The 25,504-nt window shown below is 47.5% G+C and overlaps 2 protein-coding genes across 6 annotated transcripts in view; both read left to right on the forward strand.

Annotated features, from left to right (window-relative positions):
- Positions 1–30: 30 nt before the first annotated feature.
- Positions 31–10,165, forward strand: lrrc8db (leucine rich repeat containing 8 VRAC subunit Db). 4 transcript variants are annotated; one of them, XM_085927860.1, is made up of 2 exons: positions 31–5,449; positions 6,059–10,165. In XM_085927860.1, the coding sequence occupies exon 2, from the start codon at positions 6,064–6,066 to the stop codon at positions 8,569–8,571; it is 2,508 nt and encodes an 835-aa protein (XP_085783986.1). In that variant the 5' UTR covers positions 31–5,449; positions 6,059–6,063; the 3' UTR covers positions 8,572–10,165. The 4 variants fall into 4 exon arrangements, with proteins under 4 accessions (XP_085783986.1, XP_085783984.1, XP_085783983.1 ...); XM_085927858.1 differs by having other exon boundaries at positions 31–467; XM_085927857.1 differs by having other exon boundaries at positions 31–467; positions 6,062–10,165.
- Positions 10,166–10,487: 322 nt separating this feature from the next.
- tgfbr3 (transforming growth factor, beta receptor III) overlaps positions 10,488–25,504 on the forward strand; it is a 153,686-nt gene continuing 138,669 nt past the window's right edge. For both annotated transcript variants that reach the window (XM_085928128.1, XM_085928127.1), the window contains exon 1: positions 10,488–10,893. The gene's annotated coding sequence lies outside the window, so the exon portion shown is untranslated. The remainder of the gene's footprint in view (positions 10,894–25,504) is intronic.

Raw genomic sequence — 25,504 nt, forward strand, 5'->3', positions numbered from 1 at the left:
TGCTTGTAGCGTTGATGTTATGTTGATCTGGTGCCAGCTGCCGTTGCTTGACACTCCCTTGGGTGCGGCGGGCTTTGGGCGTCACGCGATACGCGGCTTTCACCTGCCGTCCGCAAACGGAAAGCAGCACAAGAACATTGGCGCGTACCCACACCATCGCGGTCTTCACTGTCCACACAGCCGAGAGTTCACCTCGCCAGCCGCCCACCCCCACCCGTGACCGGCGGCGGAACAAACCGGACCAGACCATCCGCGGCGAGGCGAAGCAGGACAGACGGTAGGCGGAAAAGGGGGTGGGGGTAGGGGGGGGGGGGGGCAGCAGCCGCCCTAAGCTGCTTAGAAGCGGCCCAAGCAGCGCCTTGACCAGGAAGAATGGACGGGCTTCGACACGGTGGTTGACCGGCGACCAGCTTCGGTTCTGGCGTAGCAGGAGGACAATAACGCGCGTCGAGCAGACCTCCGCGAAGGTTCGTGTTACTATTTTCTATTAAATGCTAAATAGTCGCCTTTGAAGCAGCTAGTTGATTGTTTTTGCGTCTTTTATTTGTTCCAAAGACATTGGAGCGAGTACACTGTGTTTTTCAACCCGGCTAATGCGGAAGCGAGCGTGCGGCGTTTAGGGACGACTCGGACATGAGGAAACCTTCCTCATTGTCCCCTGAACACACTGCCACCCAAGAAAATGTGACCATACAAGTAATTTGTTAGAAACCTATTATACACGCAAAAAAACACTGTTATTGTAGTGCTAGCTATTGAGCTTGCTAGATAGATATCTTATTAATATATTACAACCCATAAAGTACTATAAAAAATCAAGAGCAACTTTGACAAGAAATTAAACAAAGGCCAAATCTAATCTTAAATAAAAAATAAATCCTCAAATTAGGATTTTACATGTTGGTATGAGCTTGATAATATATGTAGTCTAATTATGATGCAGTAATTATGTAGTTATTAGTAGACAAAGAGGCCAATAACTAGTATGATGGAGCTGATATTCATTTTCAGTGAAAGGGGGAATATTGACGTCAAATAAATAGATAAATTCCAGACACTGGTTTTTAAGCCGCGCAGGTATATATGGTGTATTACTGTATAATAAGTGAAACAAACTGTTGTATATTTAGATGTTGTATATTTTGGGCTAACTCATATTCCGTAGTGGGAAAACCCCGGATGTGGGAGGGGGAGCTTCGGGGACGTTCAGTGTTGTGATGTACGGCCAGTGAACTGACTGTGATGAAAGGAATAAAGCAGTATCCATCACGTCGTTGTCCGAACCATGCTTGCTACATCAGAACCCGGAAAATAGTAAAGATATAACAAAACTGGCGACGAGGACGTCTGGACTGACGCGTGTTGGCCGGCTTCATCTCGAAGGGTGGAGTGGATTGGTGGACTGTTGGCAACGTCTGTGAGGGAAAGCAGTGCCATACGAACAGGAACTTGTAATGGCGGGTATGATTGGCTCAATTGGTCCCTTTGACGAAAGTATTGAACAATGGAGCTCATATACTGAGCGTTTCGATTACTTCGCCATGGCCAACGATATAAAGGAGGAGAAGCTGGTGCCCACGTTTTTGAGTGTAATGGGGCCGAAAACGTTTAATTTGCTACGTGACCTACTTCAACCAGAAAAGCCCGGCAGTAAAACATACCAAGAAATAGTGGATGTACTGGCAAACCATCTTTCACCGAAACCCCTGGTAATCGCGGAAAGATTCCGATTTCACAGACGCAGCCAAGAAGAGGGCGAGTCGGTCACCCAGTTTGTGGCAGCCCTACGCAAGCTGGCTGAACACTGTGAGTTCCAGGATGTGTTAAATGACACTTTGAGAGACAGGCTGGTATGTGGACTTAGAAACGAAGCAGCACAGAAGAGATTACTCACAGAAAGTAACTTGACTTTGGAAAAGGCCCTTAACATCAGTGTAACAATGGAAATGGCAAAACGGGAGGCCCAGCAACTAAGTGCTACAGAAAGAGTGCACCAACTCTACAATGATAAACCGAACGCGCAAGGGCCATGTTTTCGCTGTGGTAAATCTGGACATCTTGCATCGACGTGCTGGTGCAAAGAGATGGACTGTCGAAACTGTGGAAAAAAAGGGCACATAGAGCGGGCGTGCCGAAGTAAACAGGGCACGGACAAAAGCTCAAGGGCTGGGAACAAAAGTGACAATGTGAAATATAAACAAAAAAGGCATGTTCGCACCATTTGCCATGATAATGAAAGAAATAGTGATTCTTCGGAGGAAGAAGTGCCTGTAAATACGATACGAGTGATGAATGTAGGTGGGAGCTCAGATGGCTACTGGGCTGAACCCAAGTTGGAGGGACATGTGGTGAAAATGCAGATAGACACAGGGTCAAAGGCATCACTAGTGTCACACAAGATCTACCGGAAACTCATGAGGCACCTCCCACTACGTCCATCAGACACAGTGTTTAAGGCATATACGGGACATCGAGTGCACATGGAAGGGATGACCGATGTGACTGTTCAGTACCATGGGCGAACCAAAAAGCTTCCCCTTTATGTGACCAAGGGAAATCATCCTGCTATAATGGGGCGTACATGGCTACAGGGAATCCGGCTGGACTGGCAAGCGATAAGGAAACTGTCACACGGTTCCACTCCGCTACAAGAAATACTCGAGAAACACAAAGAGGTTTTCCGTGATGAATTAGGCAGCATGAAAGATATAACCATTAAGTTACATGTCAAACCTGATAGCAAGCCTGTGTTTATGAAAGCTAGACCAGTACCATACGCCATCCGATCCAAGGTAGAAGCTGACTTGGACGCCCTGGTCAAGAATGGGGTTTTGGAGCCAGTGACCATCAGTGAGTGGGCCACACCCATCGTTCCCATACCAAAAAAAGATGGGGGAATTCGGACCTGGGGAGATTTCAAGGTAACACTTAACCCTGTGTTAGCAGCAGAGCAATATCCACTTCCCCTAATTGATGACTTGTTTGCTGGACTGAGTGGGGGACAAAAATTCAGTAAGGTAGATCTCAGTCAGGCTTACCTACAAATGCATGTAGAAAAAGAGTCACGTGAAATGTTGACCATAACACGCACAAGGGTCTCTTCAGATACTGCAGACTGCCGTTCGGCATCACGTCAGCCCCGGCACTTTTTCAGCGAGCGATGGATCAGATCCTTAGTGGGTTACCTGGGGTACAGTGCTACCTTGACGATATCCTGTGCACTGGATCTACCGATGACGAGCACCTGCGCAACTTGGATGCTACCCTTCAAAGGCTGAAGGATTACGGCTTAAGAGTCCGTAAGGACAAATGTGACTTCTTCAAGCCATCTGTAGAATATCTGGGGCATGTGATCGATGCAGAAGGGCTGCACACTGCACCATCAAAAGTGGCAGCTGTCGTGGACGCGCCCCCACCCCAAAACATCAGCCAGCTACGATCTTTCTTAGGGCTGCTGAACTATTACGGACGCTTCATCCCCAATCTGTCATCACTGCTTCAACCCCTGCACGAACTGTTACGCCGAGACAAAACGTGGAAGTGGACAGCCAGCTGTCAGGAGGCTTTTGAAAAGGCTAAAGGAGTGCTGACTACGTCCAAGGTCCTGACGCACTTCAACCCATCACTTCCACTGCAGCTCGCCTGTGACGCCTCTCCTTACGGAGTAGGGGCGATTCTCTCTCATGTCCTGCCGGGTGGTGAGGAAAAGCCAATCGCTTTTGCATCAAGGACATTGAACAAAGCAGAGTCTAACTATGCTCAACTGGAACGAGAGGCACTGAGCATTGATTTTGGAGTTAGGAAATTCCATCAATACTTGTATGGGAGGAAGTTTACGCTCCTGACGGACCATCGGCCCCTCACAACCATCCTCGGTCCACACACTGGAATACCGTCTCTTGCTGCATGCCGACTGCAGAGGTGGGCTTTGTTGTTGTCGGCGCATGCGTATGACATCAGGTATCGCAAATCAGACTTCCACTGCAATGCGGATGGCTTGTCCCGATTGCCTTTGCCTGTCACGAAGCCGGAGTCGGACACGGTGGACCTTTTCTACTTCAGGGAGGTGGAGAGAGCACCTGTCTCAGAGGTGCAGGTAAAAAGGGAAACTCGGAATGACCCGGAGTTATCGGCGGTCATGGACGTTGTCGTCAAGGGTCGATCTGCTGGCGATAATGCGAGTCTGAAGCCTTTCCTCGGGAGGAGATTGCAACTGTCTGTCCAGTCTGGGTGTTTACTCTGGGGTAGGAGGGTGGTCATACCACGGTCACTTCGCACAAAAGTGCTGCAGCAACTGCATTCGGGACACAGCGGAATAGTACGAATGAAAGAAATAGCGAGAAGCTATTTTTGGTGGCCGAACATGGATCAACAAATTGAAGAATTGGCCAAAAGATGTCCATCATGCCACCAAGTCAGGAACAATCCTCCACCAGCGCCTCTTCACCCCTGGGAATTCCCACAAGGACCATGGCACCGGGTGCACATTGATTTTGCAGGACCAGTGGAGGACAGGATGTTCCTTATTGCTGTGGATGCACACAGTAAATGGCCAGAGGTGGCTATCATGAGATCAACCACTGCAGAGAAGACTATCGAAAAGTTAGGGGAACTGTTTAGTCGGTTTGGATCTCCTGCCCAGCTAATCTCTGACAATGGACCCCAATTTGTCTCACAGGAAATGGCAGTGTTCCTGCAAGCTAACGGTGTCCAACACATTAAGTCAGCCCCCTACCACCCCGCAACAAATGGGCTTGCTGAGAGGTTTGTTCAAACCATGAAGCATGCCTTGAAAACATCACAAGGACAAGGAACACTACATCAGAGACTGCACCACTTCCTACTAACCTATCGGAACAGTCCACATGCAACCACCAAGACATCTCCTGCTAGCCTGATGCTAAAGAGAGACCTGCGCACCACATTTGACCTCTTGAAGCCCTCGGCAGTGAAGGACATTGTCCAAGGTCAACAGGAAAAACAGGTTAGGTGCAGAGGACAGAAGGGCAAAGGAAGAGTTTTCGAGCCAGGAGACTCTGTGTTGGCAAGGAACTACCGTGGCGAACTAAAGTGGATTCCTGCCACTGTTATTGCGCAAACGGGACCAGTATCTTATACTGTCCAAACGTCTGATGGTGTATGGAGAAGACATGTTGATCAACTCCTGCAGACTCAATTAGGGCCAGCAGAGCTGTCCCTCAAAGATTTTCCTGATAGCTCTGCCTATGTCAAAACACCGGTTCACATACCCACCCGAGTGCAGGACTCAATCACACTCGCGCCAACAGTCCCAGCTGAGGATGTGCCCGACACAGAGACTGTGACATCTCCCTTTGCAGAAGCTCCTGCAACAAGTTCGCCATTGATCGACCATGGAGCTGATCCTGTGCCCCCAGATAGGAGATATCCTATCAGAGAGCGGCGAGCTCCTGCACGCTTTGACTTATAGGTTCGTGGTTGACCCGAGTTATGGGGATGTCTAGTTCTAGGTGCGTAATTCTGTGTTGTTCATGCATAAAGCACGTTCATTGTAAGGGGGGAGGAGATGTTGTATATTTAGATGTTGTATATTTTGGGCTAACTCATATTCCGTAGTGGGAAAACCCCGGATGTGGGAGGGGGAGCTTCGGGGACGTTCAGTGTTGTGATGTACGGCCAGTGAACTGACTGTGATGAAAGGAATAAAGCAGTATCCATCACGTCGTTGTCCGAACCATGCTTGCTACATCAGAACCCGGAAAATAGTAAAGATATAACACAAACCAGTGCAGCAAATGAGTTCATATGTCATTTCTGATGAACGTCAAGGCCTCCATTTTGTAAAATCCCGTTTGTAAGGCCCTGATGACAGCGCCTTTTGGAAAAGCACATCTGTGTACAGTATGACAGGTTTATTTACAGATAAGAGGCACAGGCCTGTTAGCATTAGCATGTCCATGGAGGAGTTGAAAGAATGAGATATTCCTCTATTTGTCCCACACGAGGAAATACCGATATACTAGAGCGACAGATGTTTGAGCCACTAATTCACCATCATCATTTTTGTTTTTCCGTTCAGTAGGAATGTTCACCCTCACCGAAGTCGCCTCCCTGAACGACATCCAGCCGACTTACCGCATCCTGAAGCCATGGTGGGACGTCTTCATGGACTACCTGGGCATCATCATGCTCATGCTGGCCATCTTCGCCGGGACCATGCAGCTGACGCGCGACCAGGTGGTCTGCCTGCCCGACTTGGACTTGGACCCCGACAAGGTGGCGCCCCTGCCGACCGAGGCGCCTGACAGGTTGCGGGGTAAGGAGAGCGCCGCAGTGGAGCAAGGGGCGCCCCTGACGCCAGCCCCTGATCAAGCACCGACGCAGCAGCCGCCCCCCGCCGGGATCCGAACCAAGCTGGACTTCCAGCAGTACGCCTTTGTCAATCAGATGTGCTACCACATGGCCCTTCCGTGGTACTCCAAATACTTTCCCTACCTGGCGCTGATCCACACCCTCATCCTGATGGTGAGCAGCAACTTCTGGTTCAAGTATCCCCGCACCAGTTCCAAGATCGAGCACTTTGTGTCCATCCTGGGCAAGTGTTTCGAGTCTCCCTGGACTACCAAGGCGCTTTCGGAGACGGCGTGCGAGGACTCAGAGGAGAACAAGCAGCGTCTGGCGGGGGCCACCGGCCAGCACAAGCACTTCTCCACCAGCAGTGAGGAGGGCAGCCCCAACGAGTCAGCCCCCATGCTGAGCAAGTCCGGCGTCACCTTCTCCACCGAGAAGCTGGTGAGCAAGGCGCCCTCCATGACCATCCTCGACAAGAAGGACGGCGAGCAAGCCAAGGCGCTCTTCGAGAAGGTCCGCAAATTCCGTGCCCACGTGGAGGACAGCGACCTGATCTACCGCCTGTACGCCCTGCAGACCCTCATCAAGACCGTCAAGTTCATCGTCATCCTGTGCTACACCATGAACTTTGTGACCTCCATCAACTTCTACCACTTGTGCGAGCCAGAAGTCAAACACTTGATCGGATACGGGAAGTTCCACTGCACGCACAACATGGCATTTATGCTGAAGAAGCTGCTGGTTAGCTACATTGCTCTCATTTGCGTCTACGGGGTCATCTGCATCTACACGCTCTTCTGGCTCTTCCGCCGCCCCCTCAAGGAGTACTCCTTTGAGAAGGTCCGCGAGGAGAGCAGTTTCAGCGACATCCCCGACGTTAAGAACGACTTTGCCTTCCTGCTGCACATGGTGGACCAGTATGACCAGCTCTACTCCAAACGCTTTGGCGTCTTCCTGTCAGAGGTCAGTGAGAACAAACTGCGGGAGATCAGCCTGAACCACGAGTGGACCTTCGAGAAGCTCCGGCAGCATGTGACCCGCAACGCTCAGGAGAAATTGGAACTGCACCTCTTCATGCTGTCAGGTTTGCCTGACGCCGTGTTTGACCTCACCGACTTGGAGATCCTCAAGCTGGAGCTCATACCCGAGGCCAAGATCACGGCCAAGATCTCGCAGATGATCAACATACAGGAGCTCCATTTTTACCACTGTCCAGCCAAAGTGGAGCAGACGGCATTCATCTTCCTGCGGGACCACCTGCGATGCCTTCACGTCAAGTTCACGGACGTGGCCGAGATCCCCAGCTGGCTGTACCTGCTGAAGAACTTGCAGGAACTCTACCTGGTGGGCAACCTGAACTCAGAGAACAACAAAATGATTGGACTCGAGTCTCTGCGAGACCTGCGGCACCTGAAGGTCTTGCATCTCAAGAGCAACCTCACCAAGATCCCCACCAACATCACGGATCTGTCGCCCCACCTGGTCAAGTTAGTGGTGCACAACGACGGCACCAAGCTCCTGGTGCTCAACAGCTTGAAGAAGATGACCAACCTGTCCGAGTTGGAACTGAACAACTGTGAGCTGGAGCGAATCCCGCACGCCATCTTCAGCCTCAACAACCTTCAAGAACTGGACCTCAAGTCCAACCACATCCGGACCATCGAGGAAGTCATCAGCTTCCAGCATCTGAAGCGGCTGACGTGCCTCAAGCTCTGGCACAACAAGATCATCTCCATCCCTCTGTCCATCACCCATGTCAAAAACCTCGAGTCGCTCTACCTGTCGCACAACAAGCTGGAGTGTCTGCCCAGCGCCCTCTTCAACCTGCTCAAGCTACGGCACCTGGACGTGAGCCACAACTCCATCGCCGTCATCCCCCCCGAGGTGGGCCTCCTGCAGAACCTCCAGCACTTTGCAATCACCGGCAACAAGTTGGAGGTGGTCCCCAAGCAGCTCTTCAAGTGCACCAAACTGCGGACGCTGTGCCTCGGCCACAACTGCATCGCCAACCTGCCGGAGCGGGTCGGGCAGCTGGGTCAACTGAGCCACCTCGAGCTGAAGAGCAACTGCCTGGACCGTCTGCCGCCGCAGCTGGGTCAGTGCCCGCTACTGCGTCGGGGCTGCCTGCTGGTGGAGGACCACCTCTTTGACTCGCTGCCCGTGGAGGTCAAGGAGAGTCTCAACCAGGAAACTGCCGGCGCTTTCGCAAACGGGTGCAGGTGTCTGACGGATTGGCGATAGCACGTCATGGCATCGTTTTTTTTTTTTTTTTTTTTAGTTTTGATTCTGGGGCAGGGGGGGCAAACAAAGGTGTGCCTACATTTAAATACTGCAGATAGTATTATTTGCAGTAGTAGTATTCTCAAGACCCCTCTGCCTCCTGCTAGTGACCACATCAAAGCCTGTAGTGCATATTTCCTCCATTTCTCCTCCTTTTTTTTTTTTTGATACAGCAGCTCACAGACCTAGCAGAACTCTGCTGGTGCCGCTTCTTCACCAGCCAGGGCTTTGTTGACAAGCGGCAACTCTTTGCCGGCCCACAGAGGAGGATTCTGTTACATGGGCAGCATCCTCCGATTGGGTGGCACTAGCGCAAGCACCAGTGGTGCCGCTAATGGTGCTCCTGGTATTTGTGTTCTGGCTTTGTGGGAAACAAAGAAGTAGAGTCCAAATACACGTTAGTGAAGTCTAGTGCCCTTTGCCGGTTATCGTAGGTATCTGCTGCCAGCTCGGTACAGAAAGGGCCATGAAGACAGTCACAAAGCGAAAGTTAAAGCACTGGGAAAGCCAGGTTAGAAACCACTTGGATGAAAAATCTGTCATCATGTTGTTTGTCCTCATGTTTCTGCATGTAGCAACTTAGCATTAGCGTTACAACGAGGCACGGCAAGATCACCAAAGTCTGGAGACTTCAAGTTATTTCAGTTGAAGTTTGTCAAGTCGGTGTTCAACCGTCTTTTGGTTTTCCCAGCAGGAATTTTCTGTCAGGTGTTAAATGTCGGACCCTGTTTCGTTCACGACATTTGGGATGCTTTAGTAGATAAAATGCAACTTAATTTTTCTTAATATTACTTTGTAGATGTAATATTGCAACTTCATTTGATCAAGATTAGCCTCCCAGAATTGTATTTTCTACCTGTACTAATATTCAAAGTAATCCTATAAAATTGAACTGATTCTTCTAAAATTAATTACTTTTGTAGGCGGTGGTTATTTTTTTTTTTTTTAAATTTTATTCATACTACGTATTTTTCCCCCCACTTGCAGTATTGTCACTGCTAATACTGAATTGCACTTTTTGTTGTCAATTTGACAAAGATTATTCTTGTCGCTAAGTGAGCGGGTCCAAATATTTGAAACTTTGACTGCAGACTTCCAGCCCAATTTATAAACGTCCTGTATTTCATTTTTTGTGAAGGTAACCAAAAGTCAGCATTGAACCTTTTGACCTGTTCAGGTGTACCAAATTGTTGTGGCTTGTGTGTGTCTTTAGTTCTTTTGGCACACACGTCCACATTGAACTAATCTTCACTGTGTGTCAAGAGCAGGAAACCCAAAAGACCAAAAGCAAGGGAACAAGAATAACAGTATAGTAAATCGTTTTGTTCAATTGTGAAAAGGTTTATTTGTGTAAGCTTATACATTCCACCGCGTTCTGTGTGGTCAAAAATTGACAAAAAAGACCAAATATCCATCGAAATGATGATTGCAAAACAGACCACTTTTTGTGTTCTATTATTTTTTTATGTTTTACTTTGACAAACTGCTTGTACCAAGTGTGGCATTTGAATAAATTAGTTCAGCTTGTTGAAAAAAAATGCTGAAAATGAACAAATCTGTTGTATTTCGTATTATTTATTTTAGTAAACGTAATTCCAATGAGATGTTGAATTTAAAAAAAGAAAAAAAGCACCTGAGTGAAAGTCATTTAATTCCTTGGGGAATGCTGCTATCTAGTGGAAGGCCGTGGTTACTACGATCTTTTAAAAATGACCAACATTTGCTGTTGAGAGCCTATATATTACGACTTGACTTGACTTGATATATTGTATTATACTGTCGTTTTTTTTTTTTTTTTTTACCCAAGATGTAGGTTTTTTTTTTTTTTTTTTTTCCCCAGGAAGTAGTCAGTACTTTTCCCCTAGGAAGTAGTCAGTTGCCACAGTTTGGCTTTAGCCACAGGTGCTTCTTATCAACCAGGTAAAGAAACGTCCAACAGATAACTCGTTGAAAAAGATCCTTGGCAAGGTCTCAGTGAGCCCCCTTACCGCCGCTGGAGGTAAAATCTATAGTAAATGTTAGATGGAGGCTCTGAATTGGACACCTGAAAGAAGTTTACGCGCGCTCCAGGTGTAAAACAACGTGTCGGAGTAAACCGTTCTCGCTGAACGGAGTGACCCCAAAACGCGGGGAGGGAGCCATCATACAGACTTGCGTGTTTATACGCGGATGGAAGAGAGATGGCAGCAAAGAATCACTCTTGGAATACAAACACAAGGACGTTCAGCAAGAACCGACTTGGAGACTGTGTACAGGATTTAAGACTACTTTTCTACTCTCCTGGTGAGTTTGCTTTTTGTGGTAACAGCTAACTAGCTAGTGTGCTAATTGGCGCTAACTGCTGGCATGAGCAGGTTTGTCAAAGAATATACTGGCGTAGTACTTGTCATACTGTGTGTTGACAGAATAGGAAGGTAAATGATAAACTATCAATTTAAGGAGTTTTCATTTAAGGAATATATATAAATACGTATATTGTAATCTGTGGTTTATTGTTGCAATTGCTATAATTGATGTGTTGGTTCAAAGTATGGTGAATTCATGTTTTTTTTTATTTAAAAAATAGACAGTTGATCTGTTAATCTCAATTCATATAGTTGATAAATTGGAGGTTCCGGAACAAAAGTGCAATAATAACTTTGACTTGGGTACTCAAATGCTGAGAACAATCACATATTCCATGGAAGAAACAACTATTTTATTATGAGGTCCTCGGCAAACTGTGCATATGTTATTTAAATTATTGTAAAAAATGTTTTTCCATTTAACAGCACGGAACAAGCCCTATCAAACTTTTTAACTTGGTAGCTATTAGCATTAGCATTCAGTGGTTAACGTGACATGTAGTTGGGATATAAAAAAAATAAAAAGCCGCGTTCCCTTGCGGCGGTGATGCATTTACACATCTGCCAGCAGTTTCTGTGTTTGCTCTCTTGGCGCCGAGAGCACTTTGCCTCCGTTAAGGTGCTCGTCATTGTCAAAATGTTGCGATGAGGCACAAAGGAAGCGTGGAGGTGACCGGGGCAGGTAAGCTCCAGGGAGGGAGCGCCCTCCATCGGCCACAAACCTGAGTGTCCATCAGCGATGTCTCGCGGGTATACATCCATAAAGGGCTTGATGCCGTCCATTTTACTCCTCCAATGCACCAAAAAAATATAATATTGATGTGTCTGAGAATGGACAAACACAAAATGGCAAAAAAAAGCACACACACGTAACGTAAAAAAAAAAGGCCAATTAATATTTCTGCAGCGGGCAATTAAACGTCGGGCATTAAAAGGCCTTGGAAAGAGGTCGACATATCCCGGGAAGGCCGTTACGTCCTCGGGAGCGTATATCGATCGTACTGCGCTTTCCGCTGGCATCTATCAGCGGTGCCTTTGAAGGAGAAAATCGCGGCTGATGCGAGCCGACTGCGGGATTTCCCCCGCTCTCTGCGGTAATAAATGCGCTTTTTTTTGGGGGGGGGGGCCCTGTTCTAAATTAGCCCTCGGAGGAACCGTAAATCACGTTGGCGTATTTATGGAAGTGAAGCGAGGGAAAATGGGAGAATTACAAGTACAATTGTATCCACGTGGCGGGAAATATTCCCGCTGATATTTGGGCATGTCGAACAGGAAGTAGCGGCGCCCGTTCAGGATTTGATATGATGTCAGCAGACGCAAGGATTGGATGCTCCAAACCTCTGCAGGGCTTTAATTATTTAATTGCATTCGCAAATGGGATTTTTGGACACGATTTAAAGTTGTTCTAAATAATGCTACATTTTATTCATGTGTGGTCTTCAGTACTTGAAATGCTCCTGTGTCCTTCTCGTATTCTTTGCAGGACGCATTTCGCAGCCCTCGTTTGATGCTAAAAGCTCCTTTTAGCGGGCGTAGTGATGCTTTTAGCGTTCTGTGGGGTTATTCTGGTCACTTTTGTTTGCGTCGAGTCTAAAGCGTTGAGTTTGGCCCGGCTTGTTGGATCCTTTTCCCCTCCGTTTGCCTTCTGAATTTGTGATGGGCGCGCTCTCACGCTGAAGTAAAAAGGTTGGAGGCTCAAGATGATCCACTCGGCGGGAGCGTGAGTTAGCCGCTAAGCGCGCGTGTCGATGGCTGTCTTGATGCCCGGACGTGCTACACCGCGCCGCCGCTTGTTAACAGCGTGTATGTTAATGACTCCACTTAGGAGATGATCGATGCTCTCGCAGCTTTGAAGGGGCAACCGCCAATCGATACGCAATATCGCTCGCTTCAACTGTTTCGCCGCATAGCCCGCTAACTCCGACTTTTGCATTTCTGCCGAGTAGATTTTGAGTTGGTGTACTGCGCATGCCCGTTTAGACACCGTGGACGTGTTGAGGGTGGGGGTCCAACCGCTGTGATCAGGGGCCCGCACCCATTCTCTTTGAAATGCCAATGTCCTCATTTTCATTTTCACGGAGGAATCGAGGGAAGCAGGGGGGGCGGGGTCCTTCGTGACAGCACGCTCAACCCCCAGGGGCTCATCATTACACCACTGACACACACTTCTGCCAGCTAGCTTTCGTCTTAGAAAATGATCGTATTTCAAGACCAAAAAAAATGCTTGTGGAGCATGTTTCTGATATGATGGTCAATCAATCCGACTTGGCTAGATTTATTTTTCTTTACATTTGGACTTGTTGAACTTGAAGGTCGCAGGGGTTGGCACACCGCCTTCATGTGTGTAGTTTTCATCAAAAAATTACTTTGCTTTTTTTCTAAAATGTCATTATTGTTGCAATATTACTACAATTTTACTGGACTATTTTTGATAAAACTACAGCTCCATTCTTGTACGTTCTTTTTTTCGGTGAGTCCTCGTCTCAGTCGGCGCTACAAACTTTACGATTGCTTTAACGACGCCGTTGATGAACCAGCGCAATCTTTGCATTCGTTTTTTTTCCCCCCCAGAAGGCTTTGCGTAACCTTGAACGCTCGTCGACCTCCAAGACAGCTCGCTCAGTGACTTTTGTAGTCTTTTTGTGCTCGGAGGGGCCATGAAATATTTAAAAGCCTAACCCTGCTGCAGCGACTCCATCCACAGATCTGGTGGCGATCCGGTCCGGAGTCCCCCCCCCCTTTTTTCCCCCCCCCAATCCTGCGCGTGTCAATTGATGTCCAATGGCGAGGCGGTGCATTATACAGCAGCAAGCCGAGCGCTTTGTTTTATTCACAAGCTGGCGCGTTGAAAGGAGAGCGAGCGCGCGCGCGGGCGGGTGCAGAAGGGGGAACGGCCAATACGGCAGCGGTCCGAGAAACAGGTACAAATAAACTATGTATAAAAGCGGTGCTAAGCTACAGCCTCGGGCCAAGCTCGACGGGCGAGCGCGTTGCCCCCCCCTCCCCATCTCACCCGAAGACTGACGATCAATTCTTGGCTCACACTCGACAAATGTTTATTTTTGTTCGGCTCAACGCGATGACAGGTCGCTTTTGGGCGCTTTGCTCCACTTTTCTTTACTTTGCACTGGCCATGCTGACGCTTTGGCGAGGGTTCACGTCCAAAATGTTTGACGTCACACAGTTGACAGTTCAACCCGCGGCGCACCGAAATCAAGACTTTTGTCAAAGTCCACTTTTTTCGTCAAAACAAACAAACTTTTGGTGCCTTGTATTACTTTTTATCGAGAAAGGTTGCGATATACTTCGCTCAAAACATATCTTTGGATTGACAATAGTTTCTGTCAAGGCTTTTTAGTTGGCTTTTAGACCAAGATTATATTTTAAAGGAAAAAAAAAATAACAGGAGTTAATTCCACTAGTTTGCGCCTAAACATATGGCATCAAGCCACGCCCTCTCTTGATTAAAACAACTATAAAGTGATTGTCCCATGTACTGCAAGTTTATCACTAGCATGCTTTTATTTTGCTCCCACAATCCCAATCGGTCGCGAGTCCAAATCAGAATGGTTGCAGCTAACAGGCGAAACTTATTACATCTCCGTCCCGTAATGCCGCGTCTAATCGGACAACATTAGCATCTCATTAGCATTCGTGAGCCCGGATGAGAAGATTTGACTGCAGCACAAGGCTTTTCTTTTCAATCCATCCCGACAAAAGGAATGGCGGGTATTCCACCTCAATCAGGAAGTCCATTAACCCGTACTGGGATTGACCACATGACCACACAGGCCATGTGCAAACATGCACATTTGGCCCACAAATTCTGTCCGAAAATGATTGAGGGACTAAAAATATGCTGCTCCAGGATAGAAAATCAATTATTCAAACACGCATATTTTTTTGTGTCATAATATTTGTGATATTCTTCTGCTTTTCAAAAAGTACAACAAAATCTTTTACATTTATTCAAAACATTTAGATTTTTAAAAACATGTTGCTTAGAAACTCACATCATTGACATATTTTCTGTTTTAAAATTATCAATCTTGTTTTTTTTAATGGACGTTTGAGCTCTGACCACTTTCATTTAGATTAAAAATATTTATTGTGCCATGTCAAAAAATCCCCAAGATGTTAAAAAGTCCATGACACCATGAAAGTATTTCATGTCTTAAAAAAACCCTGTGATATCTTTAAGAAAAATATTCCATCGTGTTTTAAAAAGTCTTCCCTCTCCACTGTGGCAGCAGTGGTTAGCTATAAATAGTTTCTACCACACGGGGGCAGTGTGTGACTTCTGATGCATGTTTTGCTCCAGCCAATGAATGAATCGGGTCCATTTGAAGTGAAATTGGTGTGATCCTCTTCTATAAGCATCATTCGCAGCATAATGGCAGCCCATTTCAATCCTAATCTCATCTCATCTCACATACCAGCATGCAGAAGGATGTCCGCTCGTCCGCTCAACACCGTTTTGAGTATTTTACCTTTTAGACACGCTTATGCATTCCAGAATCATGCCCACAGACATCGCATATGTCCGTACAAGGCAGGGGCGGTGCAATGTAGGGGGTTATCTGGGCCTTGGCAACTCCCCAACGGAGGGGGAATTTTCCACTTTCAAACAATAATGCAATTTTGTTGATTGTTGTTGGTTTGTTGTCATACAGTATTCCGTAAATACGGATGTGTGTTATACTGCCCCTAAGTGGCCAAGTCACACACAAGATGTAGCAAAAACGGATTAATTCTTAACTGTATTTCACCATCGCAATGAAGCAATAATCGTGGGCACGTGGCTGACAGAAAGAGCGAGTTAACATCGATTAGGTGGTTGAACAGCAGAAGACTCGCCGTCGTTGCTGCACAAGCCCGCCGTCTCTCCTGGGCCGCCGCACCTGCCTCCGCCCGCTGCATCAATAATGCATGCAAGACAAGCATGGCCACAGCACAAAGCAAAAACACAGTACAGTATGCACTGTAAATAAACGGGTTTTTGAAAGTGCCAAACTGTTCCTGTGCCTTTAAGGGGTGTGGCTGAGTGCGTGACGTCAGGCGCTTGAGTAGGGATTACAATACAGTTCAATCTTTTTCAATTACAGTAACATCTAAAACAATTATATCATTTACACCAATAAAACACCAATTAAAAGATAGGAATATTCCAATACGACTCATTCCACGGGGAATCCGATATCTGCCAATTATCATGTACTACAATTTCAAAAGGATTCAATTTATCCAACGAAACGGCAGCGCAGTTCTTTCCAGTTACGAGAAGATTTGATTGACTCCAATTCCAATCCTCCAATAGAAATACAATTCACGCCTATTACGAGTTGACTACAGTTCATTCCAATTACAACACGATATCCTCCATTTACGATTTAATAAGATTCGGAGAACAAGATGTCCGACCAAGGTGACAGCGAACGGCGTTATCAGCCTGGCCCAATGGGCCTGAGATTAGTTGTAATGAAATGTAAATGTAGCGTGGCCCGTGTCAAAGCGCAGATTTCCCCAGCCTGCTACCTTCACGAACATATCCCCCACCGTACATCAAATTTTTCTGAATATTTCCTTTGAAATCAAAGCACTGGTGTATAAATTACACATGTAGAAAGAAGATGGAGTTCAAATCGAGGCAGTCGTCGTGCGTGTGGGTGCTTGCACGCAAAAGTCAACAGGCGGCAGGCGTGCTGGGCGGGTAAATAGGGCGTATTACTTCCTAATGTAGCGCCGCTAAGCCCGAGCTCACGTTTTCCGTCGGGGAGCAAACAGCGAGCGGCGTCCAAATGGCCAAAGTAATTAATGTTCGCACGCGCCGGCGACATATTAGAATGTTAACAGTGTCGGAGCCGTGTGCCGGCGAATACCGAGTGACGGCTTTATTACGGCAGGCCCAGACGGGGGGGCGACATCCCACCTAATTGGGGACATCACACTTCCCGCTGCCGAGTCTTATCCTGCGCTCTTCTTCTTCTTTTTCTCATTTATCCAGCCTCCTCTCTCTTGCTCTCTCTCCATCCTCTTTGCAGCGTCTCTCGCCCCTCATCTCCAGGATGTGCTTTCATTAGCAGTCGACTACAAGACCCCAGTCCCCCCCCCCCCCCCCCCCCGCCTTCCCCCCCTTCTCGTTTTGCATTTCAAGTGGAAGAGAGGGGGGAGCCGTCTTACGCCGACATCTGGGCCCGCTATCTTTTTCTTCTCATCCCTCCCAGGAGCGCCGGCGTGTCATTAACGGGATTAATCTGGGCCCTAATTTCCTAATGATGGCTCTTTTAATGCATGTGAACCAGCGCAGTCTCTTGACTCATTAGCCACAATTTGCCCGCCAACATTTATTTTTGCTAATATGACTTTTTTTCCACCCCGCCCGCCCTTCCCTCCTCCTCCTCCTCCTCCTCCTCCTCCTCCTCCTCTTCGTCAGTAGGCGCTAACACAGGGAGAGCAAACATATTTTAATTGTGCTCAAGCGACTTCCAATCAGCACGCACTTAGTATGCACTCCCCTTACACGTAAACTGGGGAGGAGGAAAAGGCATCGCTGAGTTACAATGTGACTTCGAGCCCGGGAAAAAAGAAGAGCCCGTGGCAAAAACATCCCTTTCTCTTTGTATTTTCATGTTTTTTTTTGTCAACTTTGATATTTTGGTTTCGTTCTATAAAACCCACTTCCATACAGTTGACTCGCTCTCATTGGACAGTGTACCTAATATAATGGACCGGTGAGCATATATGAAACATTGATGACGTTTTCCCAATCACATCGGAGGCCGTGACCTCATCATGTTTTCCACATGGTCGGGATGCCAGAGGGACCGGGGTCAAAGTTCAACCGCTGCAGCAGCCGCCCGCCATCCTCCCGGGTGAAGCTCTTTGGGATCCCCCCCCCCCGCCCCCTAATAATCCAACACGTCGACCGGGCCGGCCGGGAACCCCGCGGCTGCCTCGGGGCGTGAATGCAGGCGCACGTTAGCCGGCCACTAAAGCGTGACGCCTTGCCGCAGGCTGCGCGCTCGTGTTTACGTACATAGCTTTGCCGGGCTAGCGTGCTATTGTTTAGCCGCACGTCTCCACAACATCGCCACTTGCGTGCGAACACCATAAGCAAGGACTATACCGATACCGAAGAGGAATTTTTGACCAAATCACATTTAAATACTTTGTATCATAACTGAAATGAATAGTATTGCATCATAATCTTAGGGAATTGCACTGTGACCGAATTGAATGATTAATTTAGAATCAAATGAAAAATAATGAGGGCTGATTTGAAATCGGAGCAAAAAGTCAGTCAGTGTTGACTCCTGCAGTGCGGTGGTTACTAGTGCAATACCAAACCACCCAAAAAACAAAACTGGAAAATTGGTCTCCACCAATGTGACTCGGAGTGACATTTCCAACGCGCCCTTCACTTTTCCATTTCCGTCAAGTGCCTGCTGCTCTCCCGCTCTTTTCCGACCTTACCTGTATGACTAAATATTAATTAAAAGTCCTTCAAATGCCAGCTCGCTAATTGGCTAGCACCTGCACATTCCGAGATAATTCCGCGAGGAACCTGCCGAGGAGCCCCTCCGCCCCTCCCACACCGTAGAAAGTGGCGCTACAAGTGCGGGAGTGCCGAGTAAATATTGAATGTGGGGACTTAACTCCTGCCGAACATGAGGACGGAGATGAGAAGCTGTCCTAATTAAGAAGCACTAATCAGGTTGCCAGACGGGAATGTGGGGGCCGCACGACCCCCTCCTTCCAACCTCCGTCATTTATGATATGAAGCCCCCACCCCCCCTCCTCCCTCCCTCCACTTGTTGTGCTCTGCTGTGCTAATCCTTTTTTAATATCGCAGCAAATATGCAAATGTACGTTCCAATATCGGCAAACCTGCACTGGTGGATCCGCTTTTAATTCAACGCAAGTCAAGAGCGTAACCTTGTCACTCAAACGCCACCCTCGGAACAACAATAATGTTTTCCAATCAGGCCCAACTAATGAAGGATCGGGCCAGCCAGGGACCGGTCGGGGAAAACCAGACTTGGGGATCACTGCACCGCAATAAGACGGCAGCGTTTAGATGATGAATAATGCACGACCGGGGCGCGCCAGCATCGACATGTCGCAAAGCGCTCGAAGGTCTCGGCGCTGTGGAAGTCTCGGGATAAAAAGGACTAACGCAAGCGGAGGGGACACGCTTCCACTTCGGGGAATACGAACAGAATGGTGGAGAAAATAACTCATCTCTCGGCCGCTAAAGGGAAGCTGAACGACGCTATTAGCGATTAGCTGCTAGCAGCACTTTGACAAACAGGCCTCGAATTGCCTTCAACGTGTTCCATGCGTGTCGCCATCTTGTGGCATCTTGCTGCCAAAGAGTTTTTGTGGTTGATATTTGACTTGAGTGCGGCAGCATTTGTTTGTTTCACTCAAAAAATGGAGTCTGAGCGCAATTTCAACGATTCCCCCCACGAACCCCATCCCCGTGTTTGCGTCACGAAAACGACATGAATAGGCACCGGGCGCTGCTTGACAGATGCTCGGAGGTGTTACCTACGGCAGGGGGGGCGCGCCGTCGGGCTACGACCCGAGCGCGGCGTCAACGCCGCCTCCCCTGCGGGTGCGAATGAGGTGAAAATGAGGACTGGGTGCGAGCGGCTGAGACCATGTGTTCACCCCGCGACAACGGTCGCGTCGTGTTGATGTCGTGTCAAACTGCAAATAATGGGAACGCCCACGTGTTCCCGCTTGAATATTTACAAATTTGCCTATTTACGTATTTGTAAGGGAAACGTGCATTCTGTGATTCGTTGGAAAAACTCACCTATGCGCTGTTTTTGTGTCTAGGAAATAGACTGAAGCGAGTTGAGGCGTTTCATTCAGACCTTCGTGCTTTGCTGCCAATTCGCTGTGGCATCTACAATCTATTCTTCAATCTCTAACTTCCAAGTTCTAGCCTCGCCCTCATTGGCTGTTCAATTATTGATTGACAGTAAAAAGCTGCTGGCTTCATTACCACCCTAAAAGTGCTCGCGGCGTGACGGGCTAATGCGTGTAAAAGTGGGCTAACTGCGCCGCACTTGAGTCACAGATGGCTCGCTAAGTACGTCACCACGGCTGCGAGGAAGAAGACGACGACCGCCATGGAGAAGAGCAGACGGGAGTCGTCGCTATCACACGCGAGCCGGTGTCGGCGCGCCGGCGAAACACGGATCCGCCGCGCGGCGGCTGACGATCTGTTGTATGCGCTCGAGGGGAGCTCGGAGCAAAGTCCCGGCGTGATACTCCACCTCCTCCCACCCCGGGCCGCTAGCGTGCTAAGGCTGACTCGTATGTCGGAAAATGCCTAGCTGAAGCACGGAATGCTTTGTAAAGTTGTTTATTGTGCAGTGCAAGAAAGAATAGATTGTTCAGAGAAGGTCTTCAGACCTAATTGGTGTCTGATTTGCTTGTAAAAAAAAAAAAAAAAACTCATGATCATTGATTGAAGGCATTTATGTAGGTCACTTGAAGTGAGTGCATTAAGACCACTGAATTATTCATCATAATTTGGGCACCTCGAAGGTTGAATCAAAATGCTGGAATCACTTGAATATTAGATATTATGCATCTTATTATATAGTAATACGAGTGAATTACGCCCTAGCTTAATGTTATTGGAGCGAATCTAATTGCATTCTAATTTAAGTGAATCACTTCACAGAAGCTTTCTACGTATTGGAAATTTATAGCATTATAATAAGCACGAATCTGGTTCTATCTTTGCAGGAGTTAATCAAAGTGTTTTGAAACCTCAAAAGTAGCCTTATAAAGTTTCTGAGAGCATCGTGTCACTGAAGTCAGTCTCGTCAGGATTGAGCAAAAAGCATTCGAATTGAAGTAAATCTTAGCGAGTCGAATTGTAGTGAATCACAGTATTGTTATCGGAGTCAATCAAATAGTGATTGGAGTAAATCACATCTCACGGGAGTCGTTTTATATTTACCTTGTGAATGGTTCGTTGTCGGGGTGAATTGGCGGGAATGGTATCTTTATCTTATCTTTGTGCCTAGGTCACTCAGTTGGCATGAATCTTAGTGTTGGGATTGGATCGCGTCGTTATTGAAGTGAATCGACTCACTCCGAGGATGTCAATGTGCAGTATTGTATGTACTGTGTTGTAATTGGGGCGAATGGTTCGGACCAAAATCTTCTTGATTCTGACTTATTGTGTAAACCTAGCGAAGCCCCCCCCCCTCCCCTTCCTCCCGCTCTGAGGTGGTCCGGGTTAAATTGGGTTGAAAATGAGATTGGATCTTGTAATAGCGGGGAGCTGAACTTGGCTGTGTGCGCGTTAATAGAGTGCGAGCGCGGGAGAATTCGGGTGTTACGCCGTGAATGGAACGCGAGCAGGTGGAGGGCGCCGTCGCATTCGTGAACAGACATGAAGTCAATTAGGCGGCCGGGCGGGAGTGTGAAGAGCACAGGAAGGAAGGAGTAGGGGAGTGAAAGGGGGCACCTTTGCAAAAGAGGCTTAACTTAGACTCTTTTGAAAATGACTTCCTTATCGATCAGGGGCTGAATATGGTTCTCCACCCCCCCCCCCCCCCCCAGTGCTTTATATCCAAAAACCTGGGAACAATGTTACACCGTAGGGACCAGTGGTTCTTAAACTTTTAAGTACCACTCCAAAAAAATATCGTGACAACTTGAGATACGAGTTCAATTTGTTGACTGCACTTGCAACCCTAAATACTTGTTTCAAATCATCTTTCCCCATTGAAATGAGTAGAAATGCTATTAATCTGTTCTAGGCCTCCAAAAAAACGTAATGTTTTCTAAAAGGCAAAATAGCACTTTATTTGAAAATAGCATTTTATACAAAAATTGAATCACCAGAATTATGTATCGAGCAATAAAACATGCAGAGCTTTCTTGCAGAAAAATCATTTTAAAAGCGCCACCTAGTGGCCACCAAACAATAAAATAATGCATAACAGCTTGATTTTATTGTTACCTATATTGTGTTTAAGAAAAGTCATGGTTCACCCCTTTTCTGGGTTTGGCCGCGTGACGATGTGAACTTTAACGTCAACTAAATAAGCAAAAACAACAACAACAACAAATATCTCAAAGTGGATCATGCAATATCAAACAAAGTCTCATTAGATCTTGAATCAAAAAAAAGAAGTCACGACATCTTTGCTTCCTGCCGCACCTTCTCAATGTCTTTTAATTACGGCCGTCTCGCTTCTGTTCGCCAAATTGTCACTTATTGCATTTTCATCATTTATTTACTCTTAATTCCACTCGACTCGGATGCCCCGCGAGCATGTCTTCCGCATGCTCGCTTTGTTGAGAAGCTCTTTGATGCGCTGCTTCGTCTGCGAGGTGCTTGTTAGCAGCGTTTGTTATTATAAAAGGTTGAGGGAGGTGGCCTGTGCTGACAGATTGGCCACCTGTGTGTGTGTGTGTGTCTCAGTGGGGGAGTCGCTTTCAATTAAAGCCCGCTGTCTTTAACAGTGCAAATATGCAATTTAGCTAATTGCTAGCGGGGCTAGACGAAGGATGACGGCGAATGAGGGACCGCTTCGCCCGGGCCTTCTCGCTCGCCATTACCCCGACGGACCCCCCCGACACCCGGCCCGGCGGGGACGACACTGTGACACGCTCGTTAATAATACATTAATGAAGGTGGCCGCCCCTTTGATAATGGGGGGTGTTGGAAGAGGGCCAGGCAATCACCTCGCCGGTGTAATCCAACCTCGGGTTAAATAAGCTTTTGTTAGCAGGGGAGCAGAGTGAAACATGGAGGTGACTGCATGGGCGGGGGGGCTTTATGGGGGGCTTGGGCCTTGCCCAAGGAAATGTAAATGACTCTTTTGTCTGGGACGCAGGTGGAAATGCGAAACGGTGAAGAAGCGCCACTTAAAAATTGTTGTCTGCGGGCGTTGTTGTTGTGTGATGGTGGGTGACGTTTGCAGTGGCGAAGGGTGGGGGAGGGGCAGCCCCCCCCCCTCACCTTTGCTATTTTGGGAGGGGCAGTACACCAAAATAAAAGTTTGAAAATATATTTCTCAAAACATTAGATGTATAGTCATAAAAGGTTAAATACAACTGAACTGTATAAGCAGGGAGTATTTTGGCCGCGTACAACTGGTGCCACTTGTCCCGAACAAGAATTGTTTTTATTTTTTCTATTCACGCTGCATCTGATTGTTCATCTTATACAGAGTTGTTTTTTGTTGTTGTTGTTTTTGTCCATAAGTATTCAAACTGCTTCACACTATATGAAGTGATTCAGGAAATGGATATATGTATTTTCCCGAGTTGGATATTCTGCCACAGATTCAGCAACTCTCCAGAAACCCAAGATAGTAGGTCAGTGTAAATGTGGAAATTGCAAAGTTCTCCTTCAAGGTCACATGCTTGCACACACGATGTATGAAAATATTTCTATCTATTTTAGGCTGGACTCCGCGGTTTGGTTTTGCGCCTAGCGATATCCATTCGTAGCAACGTGTAGTACCGTGTTGCCGCTGGACACTGACGTTGTTTTCCAAAGCGTGCAATCAACAAACATACCCACAATAAAGCAGTCAGGGCTTCAATATTTTAAATACCCGCTATACTCGCGCCATACCCCCCCCCCCCCCCTCCCGTCCCGTCTCACGCCGCCTTCGCTTGTCGGTTTTGGCAGCCTCTCGCCGCAGCGTGGAAATGTTGCGGGTGATATCAGAAGGAGATTCTAATCACAGGGGTGTTGTGTTAGCGCCGGCACAAAAAAAGCAAGAACAAGAGTTTCCCCGCCTGTCAGCCCCGGTGCACGGCAGCCTCTGTCAGCCGGCGATACGCCTCCAGACACGTCTGCCGCCGCTCGGCAAAGTGCGGCAAACTTAACAGCGGCCCAGGAACAAAGGGAATGAGCAAGTGACGGGGAAAATGAGACGGGATGCAATGTTTCCTAGAGTCAAATACAGTATGTTGAAGCAGAGCCTTGAGAGGAAGCCTTCGATGTGTGTGTGTGTGTGCGTGTGTATTGTGTGCGAGCGCGAAGGTAAACACAACCATTAAGTTGCTAACTGGGAGGAAGCACGCGGGGAATTTGTCCTTTTGTTTCTCGTCCCAACACACCTTTTGTTTAGTTTTCCCGCTCGCACGCTTGCAGCCGACGTGACGCATCCCTCAGTCAAGCGTTTAATTGGAGCGTCAGCTGACAAAATGCAGCCGAAAGCATGTCAACGTGGAGCCACCGATCACATCAAACGCTGTCAAAATGCCAAACGCCGTCGGGGGGCTTGGATCGCTGATTTCAGTAAACCAGCAATTTCCAAAGTCAGTTTGTTCCCTTGTTGAACTATTGAAATGTGAAACCCGAACCAGGAAACCAAACTAACTGAACTAGGGATGGCTGAGTATCGATACTAGGTATCGGTATCACGCCGATACTGGCCTTATTATGAGGTGTCCCTGTACTCATGGAGGTTGCTGATATTATCCAGAGCAAAATATATATATATTTTCTAATAAAATATTGTTAGAATGTGACTTTCTTGATAAATGTTTTAAATTCTTTACAAACTTTACTTTTTACTCCACAAAAGCCCCCAAACAATTCGATCATCTTATGAATCTCTTTTTCTTGAAAAATGCCAAGTTTGCCTGGTTTAAAAAAAAAAATTGCAAATATATTCTGTCATAAAAAAAAAAAAAAAATCCAATCCGATCTGGGAAGATGAGCACTTGATCCGGTTGGCATCCTTCATTTTCACCGCAGTAAAGACGGCGGCAGCCAAAGGCGAGGCGTGTCTGTGATAAATAAGTCAGCGTGCAAATAAAACCAGTGGCGAGTGGATTAAAACCAAAGTCAGTCGCGTCCAATTAGACGGCAAAGAAGCAATGTTCCTTCTAAAGTCGGATAATTCCAAAGTCCCTCGTGTTCCCTCCCCCCTTGCCCCTCGCTCATCTCCACATGAAAAGAAATTGTCCCAAAGTAAGTTCTTAAAAGAGCTTGAAATCATTAAGCGGGACTTTTCAAAGCGCCGCTGATGGAAAGCCAATGGGAAAGTCCTGCCACTTTAATGTACAGAAGAAGAAGGAGAAGATGGAGAAGGGGCCCTTTCACACCAAGCGAATATATTGAATGTTTGAAAGAATCACAGAGTGTTTGGCGTCTTTGGTCCTTGTGCCCACTGGGAGCCGAGCGCCGACCAGTCAAACTTTCAACAGCATCCCTTCTAGCCAGAAGCCCCCCGCCCCCTTTCGCTCACTTGCTCGCCCCGCACCTCCTCGCCGGGCCGCCGAAGCAACACCGACGGGCCCTCAAACCTAAGTTGATTTATTTAGCAGGTCCACTCGGCTCCCTGGTGATGTGATGTGAGCCCACTCCTCACCCCCCACTCTCCTTCCACCCTTTGCCGTGGCATTAAGCCGCATCATCAAGGGGGGCTTTCGTAGACCCGTCTGACGGTCAGAGAGTTGTGAAAAATCACTCTCCAACAGACCAAAGTCTCCCACACCAGATAGTTTTAAAAAGAAGAAATAGGATATTTTGGCTAATTCTTTTATGAAAA

This window comes from Syngnathus leptorhynchus, chromosome 13, assembly GCF_054491065.1.
Source record: "Syngnathus leptorhynchus isolate UIUO chromosome 13, UIUO_Slep, whole genome shotgun sequence".
NCBI classification, from domain to species: domain Eukaryota; kingdom Metazoa; phylum Chordata; class Actinopteri; order Syngnathiformes; family Syngnathidae; genus Syngnathus; species Syngnathus leptorhynchus.